Source organism: Cydia pomonella, chromosome 17, assembly GCF_033807575.1.
Source record: "Cydia pomonella isolate Wapato2018A chromosome 17, ilCydPomo1, whole genome shotgun sequence".
Taxonomy (NCBI): Eukaryota; Metazoa; Arthropoda; class Insecta; order Lepidoptera; family Tortricidae; genus Cydia; species Cydia pomonella.
The window spans coordinates 19,746,355-19,764,250 of NC_084719.1; the positions used below are offsets into that span (position 1 = coordinate 19,746,355).

Sequence of the window (17,896 nt, forward strand, 5' to 3'; positions counted from 1 at the left end):
GTTGCGGCAATTTTATTTTTTCTTCGTTTCTCTGAGCTTGTTAATTTTCTCAACGGCCCACTCGGTCAGGTTATAAATGGGAATCCTCAAGGCTGTTAGTATCAGTTCAAGAATAGATATCATCGAACTTCCGATACAAAGATTTATAACGCCTCCTGTTTTCACTGCAACAATACGTAGGTAATTTTAAGATTAATGGAATCCAGAGTACAATTCTCATTTTTGTGCAAATGGACTTAAATTTATTAAAAGGGGTCAGTTACGTATTTTAAGTCGAAAATAGCTCGATATGTTTCACTCCGTACCGTCATCATCCGTACATCATCAGGAGCACGCGTTGGCGGACCGACGCAGACAGCAGTTTTCAACTTAAAATACACGTATTAACTCGGTCACTCACGAGTGACCATACAATCCTTATGATTATATCCAAACGTCTGGCAGATGTTAATCAGTGTAGACAAGAATGGCAGTCTCCTTTTGACCGCCTCAGTCGGCTGTGGCCGTCATCGGAAAGTCGTGCCAATGATGCCAATGGGCTACAGCAGACAGCTTCGCCAATGAAACAAGGACTTACCGTAAAGTTCAATTTTATATTATATATATGTATAGTTAAAAGGTTAAATCAGTTTGCAATTTATAGAGCTCCACCCAGACTTCAGCTGATCTACGGCAATGCAGGGGTATGCCGGGTATGATTTGAGAAGTCAAGTTTTAGCCTGCTTCTCTCCTCTCCTGGTAAACGTAAACTAACCTGAGAAATTTTAAATTTAAGGATGTGATATGCACAACACCGAAAGTAGGTCTGAAGAGCGTCTCTTGAAACTATCAATAGACATAACTACTCACAAATCATATCATGCGTGCTGAAAATGAACTCCCTCATCACCCTCACTTTTGGGAACGTAGAAATGCCAATCCTCAATCTTTTCATATCAGATTGCAACAGAATACTTTCTGCGTCTTTCAAATAGACGTGCGACTCGCAGTCGCTGGGGCAGTCGCAGTCCATCGAGGTTCTGGGTAAGGAAGAATCGTTGCCGTGTTTGTGGAGTGTATCGTTGCTCACGGAAAGTCGCATTATTTCGTTTTTATGGTTTAAGACGCAGCGGAGTTCAGAAAAATCGCAGATTCTTTCGTAATCTGAAAAAATAAGGTAAAGTGGGCTATTGGCAGTTAGTTTAAAACTACGAGGGCTGCCTTTTATATTTCGGGATTTGGATAAACTAGTGCTGCCATCTGCCAACTGACATTATACCTACCCGTGTAGTTTAAACACTTAGGCGGCAATATGAAGAAAAAAAAGTTTTGTCGCGATCGTGTTTTGTTTTGAACTGTCATTTGAAAAAATATCGCATCGGCTACCATGGATTTGACTCGCGAACATTTTCGAGCGATTATTATTTACAATTTTCGACGGGGCTTCAGTCAACGAACAGTGTATCGATGAACTTATATAATTGTTCCGCAAAACATTGACTGTGCGTGAATTCATATTGCAAGACTGTCACGTGACTTATCGAGAGATTGAGGCGTCCTTGGGAATTAGTGGGACCAGCATACAAACAATATTGCATGAACATTTAGCAGTCAAGAATGTTTGTTTGCGAAGGATAAGTACCACGTAATTTGTTCGGTGCTCAAAAACAGGCTCGCGTGGATTGGGCCAAAGACATGCTAAAAAAATACAGCGGTGGGGCTTCGAAACATGTCTATGATATTGTCACAGGTGACGAATCGTGGATCTACTCGTATGAACCGGAAAATAAACAGCAGTCGACAGTGTGGGTCTTTAAAGGTGAACACAGTCCAACAAAAGTTATTCGTGCACGAAGTACTGCAAAACAAGTGGTTGCCTGTTTCTTCGGAAAAACTGGGCATATTGCAACTGTTCCTTTAGAAAAACGTAGGACAGTTAATTCTGAATGGTACCTATACAACCATTTGTTTCCCAGAGGTGATTGAAAAAGTTCGGGAAGCCAATCGCCGCAGACGGATTATACTGCACCACGATAATGCGAGCCCCCATCAGTCGGCACAAACATCCGCCTTTTAAAAAGCTCAAAATATCGATTTAATGGGTCACCCGCCGTATAGTCCTGATTTGGCCCCCAATGTTTTTTTTTTCCCACACATCAAGGACAAACTGCGCGGACAACGTTTTTTGACACCGGAAGCAGCGGTCGATGCGTTCAAAATGGACGTTTTGGAGGTGTCCCAATCGGAGTGGTTGAACTGCTTTAAAAATTGGTTTAATCGAATGAAAAAATGTGTAGACCTCAAAGGGGAATATTTTGAAAAGCAATAAAATCATTTTTGTTAGTATAAAGTTGTTAATAATTTTTAGAAATTTATTCGGGGTTAGCCCCGAAATATAAAAGGCAACCCTCGTACTATAGTAACAGTACCAATCATGAATTTTAAGTATTTCTGATATTTCACTGATACCTGTAAAATATCTACCACTTTGCGCGTTAAAAGTCGAATATCCTATTCGTATTTTATGTTTTCGTCGTGTTTAATGAAAGGTCTGCCATTGGTTTTAACATAACCATCATAAATTAAAACTACCCATGTTCTTTTTCCCCAATCATGGACTACAAGACCGAAATTAATGGAACGTCAAAGGACCATGCGCATTTTGTATGGATATCTGGGCCATGAGCGAACACAAATGAAATTTATGTACATGATTAGGATTCTTCGTGACAAACAAGGATATGCCAGAGCTATACTAGAAAAATCGGTCCTTTAGAGAGAAAACAGTTATACCTAGGGAAACTTCTTTTCTGCACCCAGAGCACCTCCTCGTGGAGACGGTGGTAACAAGCATCGCTTGGCTAAGTCCCTGGTGTACGCTACGCCGTTATGGCAGAAAGAAGATTCGAGAACGTTGACAACGATCCCTCTGGAGTTCACCCTGGAGGAAAGATCATGCGAGCGGTGAATGTATCGGATGGGGAACGCCTTCAGTTCAAATCACTGTGGGTCATGTAACAAATATTTGAGACGCGGGATAGGCGACAGTCCCTTCAAGGCCCCGAAAATATGGCAGCGTTTGATTTTTTCCTGTTCAATTTTCAAAAGAAGTTCAATTAATCCTGCCGATGCTATTTGTCACGCTTGCTGGTGTAAATTCCTCCGATATAACACATCAATATCTAAGCCATCAGAACAATCAGCACAAGCAATTCAGTTGAGTAAACCCAGAGCTACGTATAGTGAACAAAAATGTGTTTTTGGGTTGCAAGGAGTCTGGACGTTTCGTTAGTATCTATTTAGAAAACGTCAAGAAACTTCACATTTTCAAGCAGATTGTATGGTACTATATAATTGTACCATAACTAAGTCAAAGAGTGATTTTTAAGGACAATGTCTTACAGCGGCATGCATAATTTGATAAGACCTACACTTTACTATAGGTGTCATCTCTGTTCGCTCGTGGCCCAAAATGCCCATCCTCCTTTAAGCAGCTCTGACTCTTGTTTAAAGTAATATCTATCTCTTCAAGGCTACCGTAAATAGGTATCTCATAGGTAAGCGTGCTCCACCGTAGACCGCGAGACCGCATCATCACTTACCATTAGGTGAGATCGTGGTCAAACGTCTGCCTATCCTCCATAAAAAAAAAAAACATTTTGCCAGCGTTTAAAAACTGATGTTAAATACTTATTTTACAGGATTTGTGTATGGAAGGTATACGGATGGAATGCAATCTCCATAGGCAGAACTGATGCAAAAGGGGCCAGTGGTCAGCTATAAATAATAGTTCCAAACCTCTCCAGAGTAGCGCTAGAGTAGCTAAGAACCTAGGCGTTATTGACGGGTGAAGTGCGCTGTCTATGATTTGTTTTTTTTTTCAAGTATTATATGTATTGTAGCGCCACCTATTTAAGTGACTAATTTTTTGATGACACTTTTTGGTATATGGAGATTCCATTCCTTACCTCCACCTTCCACAGATTTGTGGTTTAGCGGTGACGTTTCATATTGGTGCCACGTTCATTATACGGTTTTTACCATACACCGCGCATCGAGTAGGTAGGTATGTACTCGTATAATAATTTTTACGAAGAAGAAAGTATAGGCCTAGATTCGTAGTATTACAGCACCGTCATTAAAAATAGCGCGTGGTTCAAAAAGGTCTCTTTTGTTCAAGAACTTAACACTAGTTCATAGATTGCAGTGCCACTGCAAACGGGAGCTAATTTTCTCTAAGAGCTGTACGATGGGATCAGATGCTCAATTAGCTTCAAATAGGCGAACCGAAGAGAATCGAGTTCCACTATCTCGTCGCACCTAAGTACAGTCAATTGCTTACAGGTTGTTTTTTAACGGTTAGTCAAGAAGTTAGTCTAGAATTTAAAAAATAATTGAAAAAGCGGCCAAGTGCGAGTCGGACTCGCGCATGAAGGGTTCCGTACAATTTAAGACGTATTAAAAAAAAATCTTCTTACTAGATCTTGTTCAACATTTTACCACTTTGGACACACATTTTACCACTTTGGAAGTGTCTCTCGCGCAAACTATTCAGTTTAGAAAAAAATGATATTAGGAACCTAACTATCATTTTTGAAGACCTATCTATACATACCTTACACGTATATGTTTGATGAAAAAATTTTTTTTTAATTTTTATGACGTATTAAAAAAAAACTACTCACTAGATCTCGTTCAAAACAATTTTCGGTGGAAGTTTGCATGGTAATGTATATCATATATTTTTTTTAGATTTTTCATTCTGTTATTTTAGAAGTTACAGGGGGGGGGGACACACATTTTACCACTTTGGAAGTGTCTCTCGCGCAAACTATTCATTTTAGAAAAAAATGATATTAGAAACCTCAATATCATTTTTGAAGACCTATCCATAGATACCCCACACGTATGGGTTTGATGAAAAAAGATTTTTTGAGTTTCATTTCTAAGTATGGGGAACCCCCAAAATTTATTGTTTTTTTTCTATTTTTGTGTAAACATCCTAATGCGGTTCATAGAATACATCTACTTACCAAGTTTGAACAGTACAGCTCTTATAGTTTCGGAAAAAAGTGGCTGTGACAGAATCGGACAGACAGACGGACATGACGAATCTATAAGGGTTCCGTTTTTTGCCATTTGGCTACGGAACCCTAAAAACAGGTTTTTACCTTATTTTTATTACTTAATTGTTACATTTCTAAATTTAAAAAAATGTGTTAAAATTTAAAAAACCAAAAAAAGTCTAAAAACATTTTACATTGACAGTTTCTCCACATAATAGTACATTACGATACAAGTGCGAAAAATAGGAAATTCGAAACGAGTGGCGATAAATTAAAACACGACCGAAGGGAGTGTTTTAAATCGACACGAGTTGCGAATTACCTATTCGCACATGTATCGTACAACGTTTTACAGTACATATGGCCCTTTAAATGTTCGACACAGTAACGTAATATGCTACTTCTCGCACTAGTGCTATAAAGTAGCCCCATATGTACTGTAAAAATGAATTTTCATAGGGATCATCATTCGCCGATATGGAATTCCTTACCTCCACCTTCCATAATTCGCCGCGTCAAGTATAATCGATGTGTAACCATAACCCAAATATGAGAACCGGTCACATCAATATCGATTATACTGAACGATTAATCCCAATGGGAAAACCTTAATTGCGAAAGAAAAATCGAACGTTCGTATATTTTATTAGATTTGAATGACAGCCATTTTTTCGATTTCTGTGTTGGTCCCAAAGCAAAAGTCGTTAATTAAGCCCTACCATTACTTGGTCACTTCATGGAAAATAGCCAACCAAACCCTGAATATCTTGGAACTCTATCAAACCGCGCAAAAGTTTCAAAACGTATTCGTACAAAATAGGAATTCACAAAATTCGTTAAGACTGACCTAAAGGCTTGTAGAAATGCGGTACGCATCCGCAAAGCGTCTGGATCATTCTAATTCGGCACTCCACCAAGCAGTGGTTATACGAATATACTGGGTACCTCTTGGTCAGAGGCTCGTCCAAGTATCTGAAAATTAAATAAATTGTATCATGTGCGTTCACAATTTTTGTATTTATTCACAATGATAAACTTTCCCTCTTCGATTTTATTGTGAAATCTGTGCTGTGCTGCTTTTTGGCTGCGAAACGTGGAGAGTGACTAAGGGCCCAACGAATAAACTTAAACTCCGTCAACAAGTCCTTCGCGTTTGCAAACTAAAAAACTATGGACTATATGCCGACAAACAACCATTGACGTAGAACTCGCGCAACGGAAATAGAGATGGATAGGACATACTTTTCAAAGAGGGGAAACGAATAATGCAACCATCGCTTTCGGTTGGAAACCGCCGGATGGAAGCCGTAGCTCCGGGTGGCCTGTACACGAGCTATGAGCGACCAAGCGGTCGGGCTGAGCTTGTCCATCTGCACCTCTGGGGTGTCCGCAACATTCACAATGATATGATAATATGTACCTACCTACTTATATTTCCTAGAAACCGTGTGGCAGATATTTGTCAGAAAATGATTGTTAACAGTTCACTCTGACGCATATCTCAATCTATTTTCAACAAATTACTTTAAAATAACTTGTTACGGCGTTGCGTTCATAAGATGCTTAATATTCTACGCTAGAATTACATTTTAGTGTCCACTGCATATGTAATAGTTAATGCTTATAAATCTTATAATAAAGGAACTCGCCTGCATTTCCGTATAGTAACGGGCACATGCCGCAGCGTGTCGGATATCTTAGCGGTCCACACTCGGTACCCAAAGTACACGTAGCCCTCCGTGTCGAACGTGTATGATGGTGTGGTGCTGAGAGCGATCTCGTCGGGGCTGTGCACGTATACCTACCTACCGACATGAGGGTCAGAAACATGCAGAAAACATTCGTTATTCCGGACAATTAAATAAATAGGAGACTAGTTTTTGGTTGTGAGTTTGATATTTTTCTATGGCCCGATATTGTTTTTTACACCAATTGTAACTTTAGCAATATATGTATGTATACATAGGTAGGCATCTATGAAATCTTTAGGCAGGTATTAGGTATATGCCTGCCTAGAGGCTTCACGAGGAAAAAATAAGTACCTAATAATCCACGCGAGCCGCATACGGTTTTCTGAAGGTGCAAGGCTTGCGGCTCTTTGAGCTACGTAGCTGTTTACTATTAGTGATTTTTGCTGCGTTTGGTTGTTTTTCTACTCCTGACTCAAAGTTCGCTCCATGCAAAATCGAATAAGACTCAGTCCACATCTTATCTTATCTTATTTGGTTGTTTATCTTTTAAACAACCAAATTACCTTTACAGATTTTATTACCGCACCCAAGGACTCGATTAAACATTAATAAGTACATACGTAAGTAGGTATACTTACATAGATACTAACCTTATACTCGTCAGCATAATTCATTATCTGAGTAAAGAAATCTATGTCATGCGCCGAGAGTTCTATGTTATTTTTAACGTACGCCATCGTCTTGTCTTTCCATTTGCTAGAAATACAATGGGAAATTCGGTATGAGAAGAAAACTTCGCTGCGTACATACTTCATGTTGTCATATCCCTTACTTTGTAATGGAGTGCGGATTGCAGACGAGATTTTTCTATCTTAATACAAATCTTCGTGAGAAAATTGGCTGGTTGTTTTTAGTAAGTTTCTGATAGCTTTACATCATATGAGATAATTGTGACGGTGTTATTTTATAATCAGTTGTTAGGCAAAAATTTCGAAGGTCCATATTATACTTTAAAAAAATTATGATATTTATGTGATCAACTAAACACACTAACTATTACGAGAAGTTTTCCAAGGTTTAATAAATAGTCAAGTCACTACTTATAACACTACTTATAACTCTCAATTACTTATAAGGGGTAGTGGAAGACAGCAACGTTCGAATTGATCCCACGCACCTGTCACACATGCCCATCTCGTTTAACACCGGTGCACGGTCACCGGATAGTTGGTCTTCGTCATCACCGTCCGGTTCTCGAAGTTCTCGAACAGGAGCTCCGCTATGCCTGCGTATTCGTTCTATGTACTTGTGTGTGTGTGTGTGTGTGTGTGTGTGTGTGTGTGTGTGTGTGTGTGTGTGTGTGTGTATGTCTCGGGGTTACTTACAAGGGGTCGTGGAAGGCAGCAACGTTCGAGTTGACGACATGACACATGCCCATCTCAGTTAACACCGCATGCACGGTCACCGGCCAGTTGGTTTTCGTCATCACCGTCCGGTTCTCAAAGTTCTCGAATAGGAGCCCGGCTATGCCTGCGTATTCGTTCGGGCTTATTAACTGAAAAGAGTTTTGGAATAAACGTTAGTGTTCCAGTGCTTGACACCTCCCCCTCTCCCTTGCTTGAGGATAATAAATGGGTTGAAATCTTTTGAATTAGGGTATCTAGGTATCTTCACTAATACAACGATTACGTATTTCTGCAGTACGTCTAATTAATGTACACTGCAGATTTTTTTATATATAATATAAATTGGTGAAAATTCTTTTATAGAATCTTGCGCTTGTTTAGGTCTTAAAATTGAATTGATTTAATCTAGCTTTAGAGTAAAAGGCGGTGGTACCTCGAGGTGGAAATGAAATAAGGATATTTAATTAACATACATACCAATTTTCAGGACTGTTTTAGAGAATTCGAGGGTTTTCCTAGTTTGGTTGTGCCTATTAGCACCCGAAGGAGAAACGAGCCGCACAAAAAGCTATAGATTTACCTTTGCAGTCTCCGAGTTTTGTAAAGCAAGCTTATCGATTGAGTCCAAAGACGCCGTTGCAACCGACCAAAAATACGAGTACAAGGTCTTGCCAGTTTTCAGTCGCGTCTCACTGGAACAAGCGGAGTTAACGGCTACTTTCCATTAGTTTAACTAACTCGAGTTGATCTGATTATCCTTTGGAACTTGGACGGATAGTTGTTTTGTTTAGATTAGACAACGAAGCGGCCGCGTCACTTGTGTGCAAGCGAAGCGCAATTTGCAAAGAAAGTATTTGTTTGCTTCTTTTAAAGCGGGAAGTTGATACTATCAAAATTATTTTTAAATAATTTACATAACGTTACATAATCTTTATATTAAGGCCGATGAGGGTAAATGCAACTAGTTGAGTTCTTTTTTTAAACAACGTGAATTACAAGAGCTCCTGATATCTAGTGATAAAAACCTGATGCCTGAGTTACTTGGAAATAAAACGTTACATAGAGGATAGAGGGCGTTCCAGTCAATCGTATAACACAAACAAACGCTCGTTATGTTTCGATCGAATCATAATATAATTTTAATATGTTTGAGTCTCACGGGAATTTCATAATTAAAATCGTAAATCGTATTCGAGAAGTAACGAAAAGATGCAACAGCCCCATAGTTGCATTTACCTCGGTTGACCTAGTTTAAACAAAGAATGCAATATAGGTAAATTTGTACTATTTTATTAGGTATTTTATTAGTATAATTCATGTAATCCACGATTACGCACAGTTTTGTCAAATCTAACCTTTAATAACAATGACAATACGGGTCAAGACACGCGTCTTCGTGAATGACACGATATATACTCACTTAAGTAGCGCACTGAATAATTCTTGATTGATTTTGCCTGTCGGACACAGTGTGATAGCCGGGTAAGAGACGTTCCAATTGAAATAATCCATCTCCACACTCATCACAACCGGCGAATTCTGGCAACACAAGTAACAAATATAAAAAAAAAACACTTATAAAAACATTAATATAATTCCGTGAAACTGAACCCGTAATTTTTGGCCCGTAGAGCAAATTTAGCCATTGCGAAAGCTATGTACCTATACCTATATTTTATTCATAATATAGGTTCATGACGGATATAAAAGGATAGAAGCGGTATTCAAATAAAAAAAATGTTTTTTTTTGACACTAAACATCATTAACCTACAACGACGTAGAGCTACGTGTGTTGCTGTTATGTTGAAGACTATTAATATTGACTAACAGTTTATTTTGCTCTTGATATTTGATGGATGGCGATCATGGCGACAATTTATATACCCCCAGGGAAAAAAAAGTTTTCCAGCCGGTTTTCTTCTCCAACAATAACAAATGCTAAAAATAATTTCTACGTCATGTTAATTGCACACGAGCGCAGCGTATATTGCTCTCACCAATATAAAAATACAAAATTCATGGGCGAATGATAACAAAATGTGATCAAATTGAATTTGTAAGTTCGAATCCGCCCCTAGAATGGCTTGCCGAATCGTTAATAGAATGCTCTAAAGCGTCCCTAATTTCATTCAAGTACAATAAATGGCGCCCAACGTGGGGCTTGAATACATGACCTCGAGATAAAGTCTCACGCTCTATAGTAAGTCCCGAACGGGGTTTGATGTTTCTTATAATAAATTGCAATATGTATCAGTTAATTTGATGGTTTTTAAATACATCTACACTAATAAGATTAGAGAGACCAATTAAAAACATAAGTAATTTTACTGGATAAAGTAGATTTGCTTTTATTATTACGCTAAATTAAGTGTATCTTACTCCCTCTTGTGCCATCCACGTCACAAGTTTGACATGTAACATTGGTGTTATTAATAAATATTTGTATTTGTCATGCTGTATATTAAGTTTTTATTCCCCTGTTGGACACTTAGTTTGACTTTGGTATCAGTGGGTATACACAATGATATTATTAATTCCAGCCAGATAGATTATAGGCGTTCCAAAGTTGAAGCGCTTACAGTTGCTCTTCAATCGCGCCTAGATAAGCGAGAAATGTGTACCTACCTACGTGCTAACGAAAGACACAGGCTTATATTCAAGGACGAGTGTAGTAAAGATGAAAGATATGCGAAAATTAATCATCAAAACAGATTCATTCTTAGGTAATTATATAAATATCGAAGTATATTTTGTGCTCCTTATGTCCTCCTTTATGAGTATAACTATCTATAAATAATAAATAATAATAAATAAATATTATAGGGACATTCTTACACAAATTGACTAACGCCCACGCTACGGCAAGCTCGAGGCTTGTGTTGTTGGTACTCAGATAACGATATATATAATATACAAATACTTAACTACATAGAAAACATCCATGGCTCAAGAACAAATATCTGTGTTCATCACACAAATACATGCCCTATCGGGATTCGAACCCATCAGGACCATCGGCTTCATATAGTGCTACTAGTCCAGACCGGTCGTCAATGTCGTCATAACGGATATTAGTTATATAATATGATTTGGTACACTTTAAAGATTTACGGTAGTTCTTAAATTATACTTACCAGGAATCTTACGTATTGCGTGGTCAGCAACATGATTGCTATTGTCAAACATATTGCGAAATTCATTAACCAATATGCTCTGCAAAAAAAGTATTAAATTCAGATTTTATCTCATACTTAAATTTGTATATTGTTAACAAATTGATGAAAGGCGAATACGAGGAAAGCAAAATACATACACGTGTATTGTGCAAAACATGTCTTAAGTATATACTGAGAAAAATATCGACACAACAAACCACTTGTTCAAATCAAATTAAATCAAAATCGAAGACAATATTAATCCACTTGTGATACAATATACCCGCACAATATTCTACACAGACACAGCCGTTATATCATCGTCAATACTTCTATGTAAACATATCCGATAAAAAATCAGCTTTTTCGTAATTTTCCCGCGACGCTGATGAAATGTCAATATTTACCTCTCCAACCAATGTATCTCCGTGTTTACAATATAGGGCAACCCATGAGTCGTGGAGCTTCGTAATTCATCCCGTAAATAGTTGATAAGTTTCTCTCTTCTAATTTTTCGTCTTTCTTTTATCATCAATAGCTTTTCTTTAGTCATAATATGTGGGTTTTCAATTAATTTATTAGTGATTACTGTGTCCCCTAGACGGCAGGAAATGGAATTATGGAGTTGGACGGTGTTCAGCGCTAATGAGTCAGAAGCTGAGGACTAGGGCGTCCCTAGAGAGGCCTTCGCGTAATAATTATAGCTTTCATTTATAACTGGAGTTTCGCCTTAGTACGGGTGCTCTTTATGGCACAATATTAATTTATATCAATGTGTAGTGAGCATTTAATGCAAGTTAACAACAACAACACAGTTTCAAACTTTCAAAACTTTGAAAATGTACTTATTTGCCGTGATAAAATAGGATCGTATATTAAACAAATAGGAGACCTATTCAAAGTTTACAAACCTCAACTTAATATGGGTGCAATAGCTAGTATGGAGTTCTCTAAAGAAAAATATGGAGAATGACTCCCGACTATAGTCCGCGTCGCGTCGCAATCATTCGGTTGTATAGTAAACGCCTTTAATGGACGTGGCACCAATAGAGGCGTTTACTATACAACTAAATATAAACCTGTAAAACAAGTATTTAATTATAGTTTTTGAACAATGGCAACATTGTACCATAAATAAAAGTTATAGAGCTGCTTAAGTTTGACGTTTCATTAATTTCGGTCTGTTTTAAAAGAAATGGCCCTAGGTGTAGTACTACTGTCCATGACTGAAGACAAATTGTTTAAATTTGTTAATTATCGTAAAACCAATTGCAGTTTTGTAGGTATCAGTGATAAATATCACATAATTGGTGCCTGTACCATAATTCACGAAATAAAATTTGCAAAGATCTCTCAAACGACTTATAGGTATGGCTTATATGAAGAATTGCCGCATTTTTATTTTAATATCTGTTGGTACCTTTTTTTATATTTTTCATTGTGTCCCACTGATGGGCAAAAGTCTCCCCTATCTCCTGCCACTCACCTGTAGATTGTTAACGACTTAATCTCGGAACGTGTATCGAGTTGGAGAATCGGGAAATTTTGTTTTCATCTGGAAATATTATCGACGAAAGATAATCTGGGTATGTCTCTTTAAAGGCTAATACCGTATTAAGCCCCCTCGTAATTAACGACGGTTTATGATTATTGAATGTTCTGTTCATCCTAGAGGGTAATTAATCCAAACGTTAATTTCTTCGAGTAAGATTTGCATAATCCTCCTTATTTTAGACGAGCCCATCTGGGTTCATCTTGATACTTATTGCAATACAGGTATTCTGAACCAAATTGAAATGTATTTCATAAGGTTATTATTAGAAATATAAACAAATGGACGTAGATACGTACCTATAATAAGTTAGTGAGCCCAGGAGGCCAACTCGCACGCCCGATCAAACACAACGGTCTTGTAAGATTTGATATTTCTTAGTATAATACAATTAATACATGTTTTTTCACCACACCAGCTGATGAAAAACTGTGGAGAAAGTTGCATTTTATCCACATGTGTGGCAAGGTAATGCGATGCATTTTGAGTTGTTTCCTTATGTTGGCCGATTGAATTGGCTTTTAAATGATGATTTTGAATGATAAATACGCTCGTGAATCAATTGAGAAATCTTTCGCTTGCTCGGGTATCAATATTAGCACGAGCGGTTAAACAACAACTTTGCTCCCTTGTAAAACAAATAACTATTAAATGGTAAAAAAATATACAGTAATGTATTTTCGTACAACTGCCCGTCCGCTAAAACAGTAGTAGGTATCATTTTATTTGAGTTTGCCTATAATGAAGAACTTCCCAAACTACTTTTGCTACAATAAGGACGATTAGGTAAACATTTCTGAGAATATTAGGAAAATAATATTTAATCTATTAGTTACCCGTCCATGCGAGATTTATAGACAGACATAGAATTTTTTTATCATCTCCTTATCTGCCGATAACACTTCTAGATAAAGGCTTCCCCGCGGTTTCTATAATGGCATATCGGATTCCTGCGATCTTAATAGAATCCACATTACCTAGGTTCATTACTAGGGTTTCTGCTCGAGAATTATCGAGGCGGGAAATCTCGAAAAATTCGTCTTTCGCCGATGCGGAAAAAAAACTCAATGCCTCGAGAACTCGAGAAATAAATCTCTTGTTATTGTAGTAAAAAGAAAACACGCGTATAACACGTGATGTGTCTACGCTATAGACGGGTTAGGTGGTTAAATAAAAGTTAACCATTGTTTTTTTTTTTTACATTTTCAAGTGCATTTATTAGTTAACCAACCAAATAATAAACTGCCTTGATCCGTCCCCTGTCATTCTGGCTTCAACAGATTTTCACATTATGTAATTTTTGAACTACTACCCTCAAATGTCTAAAGAATTTGTGTCGTTTAAGGTTCATTACTATGCTTCCTTTAGCATTAGAGAAAGGTAAAGAATCTTGACGCGTCTTTTATTAAAAACGCTTAAAAAAATGTAAGTAATCGTATATCAGGTCGTATAATGTTGTTTATGCTTGTTTTCCATCAACGTAGTATTAAAAAAAATATGATTTGTAATTGTTACATATTTGCCTCGACTTATTTTTGAACGTGTTTTTCAATAAAAAGATAAATCAAAATTAGATCGCTTATCTTATTTCTAATGCTAAAAGCCGAATTACAGGGCCATGTAATAACAAATATTACTTACAAAACTTTTCTTTTTTAAATTTTTTTAAATACCTAGAACAAAAAAAAAAAACATATCATTGGAAATTCATGTCTGAAACGGTTACCTACGAGACAGGCTTCGCCTAGTGTAGGAGCCAGTGAAACCTACTGAAAATTCTTAAATGTACATATACTGCTTCTTAGTTTTAAGACTAAATAATTTCAATTTCTGTGTAAGTTTTTTTTACCTAAAGAAGTACACTATAGCATATTACACTGCCGGCGCGCACGCCTGCACCCATAGTTTTTTTTTGTTTGTGATTTTTGATTATTTAGTGCAATTTTTATGGTAATTAAACTAGCCACAACCGAATACAGAACCTCCTCCTTTTATAAAATTGAAGTCGGTTAAAAATTAACCATTTGTGTGATTATTCATCTCACCCACGACTCCTATGCACCTGATTTGTAATTACGACTCCTATGCACCTGATTTGTAATAAAGCAAAAAAAAAAAGAAAACATCACGTATTTTGAGACTTTCAAACATTTCTCGAGAAATCCTGGCCGAGAATTCCCATGCCTCGAGAAACCCTATTAATTACTCCTTCCGGTTGTTTCGGTCAGGCAGACCTGTTTGTGTTTGTCTCCTTTAGGGGAAAAAAAATCTTAATCACATTGACATGTGTAGGTATTAGGTACCATAGAAGAAATGAGAAATTATTAATTAATGAAATTAATACCGAAAACGGCACCTGTAAATTAAGGTGAAATTTAAAATAAATTGATCTAGCTAAGTCGTTGTTAGATACCTATCAATATTATCAATTTCCTCATATATTATGGCTATTTTGTTGTTTTGAAAAATTATCGTTTGCATCTCCATGCCTTTGAGTTTTCACTGGTTTGTATTTAATGACAATATGATTATATTTTAAATATTAAATAATGTCGAAACATTGTTTAACTACAATATAACATTCTGATTGTTACCCTAACAATAAGGGCGTTTTGTGTGTCGCGAGCATTAACGTGAAATGAATTCTGTTATTGTTACCAATTGCTGTATAAAACGATTATTTCTATTTAAAATTATACTGTAATCTAATCAGTGGGTGGGGTAACGAAAGTGAATACCTACTACCTACATATATTATGATAAATTTACACAGATCGACCTAATTCAATAGTACCTAAGCTCAATAAAGCTTGTGTTATAGGTACGATATAGTTATATATAAATAAGTACTTATAGACATAAAAAAAGCATATGTAACTCAGAAACAAATTCTCATCCACCTGCTTCGTAGTCAGGACCATTGCGGACTAGGCTAGGAGGCCGTCAAAATCAATTGGTCCCTCAACCTGATACTTCGTCGCCAACATACATTAACCAGACATTCTTAACCTACCGTGCACTATTAATATGTATGTGTTCTGTTTCTGCCAGTGAGTAAGGTTGCCAGAGCTCAACGAGGGTGCGGAGTGTTAGAGTCGGCAACGCGCATATAACTCCTCTGGAGTTGCAGGCATAGATAGGCTACGGAGACTGCTTACCATCAGGCGGGCCGAATGCTTGTTTGCCACCGATGTAGTATAAAAAAATATATACCTATAGTACTTTTGCTATATACGCTATATGGTCTTCTATACGGTAGGAGGGTCATTCTACAGAAATATCATTTCCCTGGCTAAACATATTCGCAAATTCCCAGTATATGCCGCTTTTTAGCATCAGCAAAACTGCTAAGCGGAGCTTCCTGGGAATTAAGGAATAGGTATATAGTCAGGGGAATGGAATTGCTGTAGAATGACGCAGGAACTGATAGTTGGGCCATTTTGTATATAGTTGTAAACCACACTTTTTTTAGATTTTGGAATTTTATTGTTATTTCTACTCATAATCACGAGTTCTTTCGATCCTAACAGGAGAAAACAGTGGTTCAAAACTTTCATACATTTTTATTTTCGTTTTTTCCATTCCGTTACCGTCATACACACTAATATAAAGTCTATGAAAAATGGTAACGAAATGGAATAAAAATCTTGCCCAAATAACAATATTATATATTGAATATTTATTTATTTTTATTTATATATATATATGTATGCATTATTTTATGGTTATTTTTCTATCTATGTATATTTGTATCAATGTGTATTCAAAACGTGCATTTCATTAATTTCAGTGATTGTACACTTTTGTTTGTGTTTGTCATTCATTCACCGTTACTTCTGTTTTACTCATTTCCTCAAAGGTTAACTGGAAGAGATCCCATACAGGGATAAGTTCACCTTTGTTGTATTTAATTTACTCTGTAACTGTGTTTTTCGTGTTTTTATTTCTATGTACAATAAAGTATATACATACATACATACATACATAACATAATTCTCCAATCTGAAAAAAAGTAAATTTAGGGAATTAAAAAAAAATTGCCTAAGCTAGGTACACTTACATAAACCAGGCAAATTAGGAACTAGAATCATAAATTGTGGAGCAATTTCGGTGCAGAATTGTTAATAGGATCTGTAGGTACACCTACATCTAGTTGAAATGATTAATTAGAGTTAAGAACAGTAATTATGAACCTCAATTGATCATCTCTCTGGAAATAGTTTTACACTATTCTATAACTCTACCTAGCTGCACCGAATTTGCTACAAAAATTACGATGTGTGGCATAATGACTGATTTGGTTATGTTATAGTTGTTATAGTGGTTATGTCTAGTTGACAGTAAATGTACAGAAACAAACAAAGACAATTTGATAGAGGTTATTTTGTATATTTTCATAAATTTTGTGCTTTTTCTACTCAGAATCTCGAGTACTTTCGATCCTAATCGGATAAAAAATGTCCCACAGTTTTTTTCCTATTGTGTTACCATTTCCTCATATATTTTGTATGGCGATAACAAAAAGGAAAGTTTGAAAAGTGTATGGAAAGTATGGGACTCCTATAACCTATGGGACCTATAAAGATGAAAACGGATCGCGACCCTGACTACAAATTACATAAAAGTGGTAAAAAATGTCATGTAAAAAATAGTGACAAAAAAAGAAACGCTCAAGTACCGTAAGTAGATAATACTCTCTGTAACTTCTTTTTGCAGAATAATGATCAGGTGGGCGATTCAAATTTAACGATTTGTTACGGTTGGTTTTGATCTTATTTTGAAACGACCTTGAAGATCACTCACGCTGATTGGTGCATTCGAAATGAAGTGAAAATAGTGCGTAAGATGCGTCAAGGTCGTGTCAAAACCAGTTTAAAACAATAACGGCTTGTTAAATTAGAATCGAACTCCTGGGTAAAATGTGATGTTCCTCGGAAAAAGGTACCTTATGGCGGCTGGCGCTTACGCATTTATTCGCGACACTCCTATACGAATACGCTACGTTATCGCCAACCTCCATAATAATGTACATTTACCCGTGGGATA

The 17,896-nt window shown here is 36.8% G+C and overlaps 1 protein-coding gene across 1 annotated transcript; it reads right to left on the minus strand.

The window, feature by feature from the left end:
• Position 1: 1 nt before the first annotated feature.
• LOC133527171 (acid-sensing ion channel 5-like) lies at positions 2 to 12,131 on the minus strand. Its single transcript, XM_061864063.1, has 10 exons — positions 11,706 to 12,131; positions 11,278 to 11,356; positions 9,563 to 9,681; positions 8,723 to 8,834; positions 8,122 to 8,303; positions 7,387 to 7,492; positions 6,695 to 6,846; positions 5,893 to 6,017; positions 850 to 1,143; positions 2 to 164 (listed from the first exon to the last, which is right to left on the minus strand). Exons 1-10 carry the CDS (start codon positions 11,849 to 11,851, stop codon positions 13 to 15), a joined length of 1,467 nt encoding a protein of 488 aa, XP_061720047.1. The 5' UTR covers positions 11,852 to 12,131; the 3' UTR covers positions 2 to 12.
• Between the last annotated feature and the right edge of the window lie 5,765 nt (positions 12,132 to 17,896).

Excerpts from the sequence above, each read along its gene's own strand:
- LOC133527171 (XM_061864063.1), bottom strand. The coding sequence starts at position 11,851 with ATGACTAAAGAAAAGCTATTGATGATAAAAGAAAGACGAAAAATTAGA. Across the intron at positions 9,682-11,277 it reads CGCAATACGTAAGATTCCTG|AATTCGCCGGTTGTGATGAG; the intron begins GTAAGTATAATT and ends TTGTGTTGCCAG. Across the intron at positions 8,835-9,562 it reads TTATTCAGTGCGCTACTTAA|TGAGACGCGACTGAAAACTG; the intron begins GTGAGTATATAT and ends CGCTTGTTCCAG.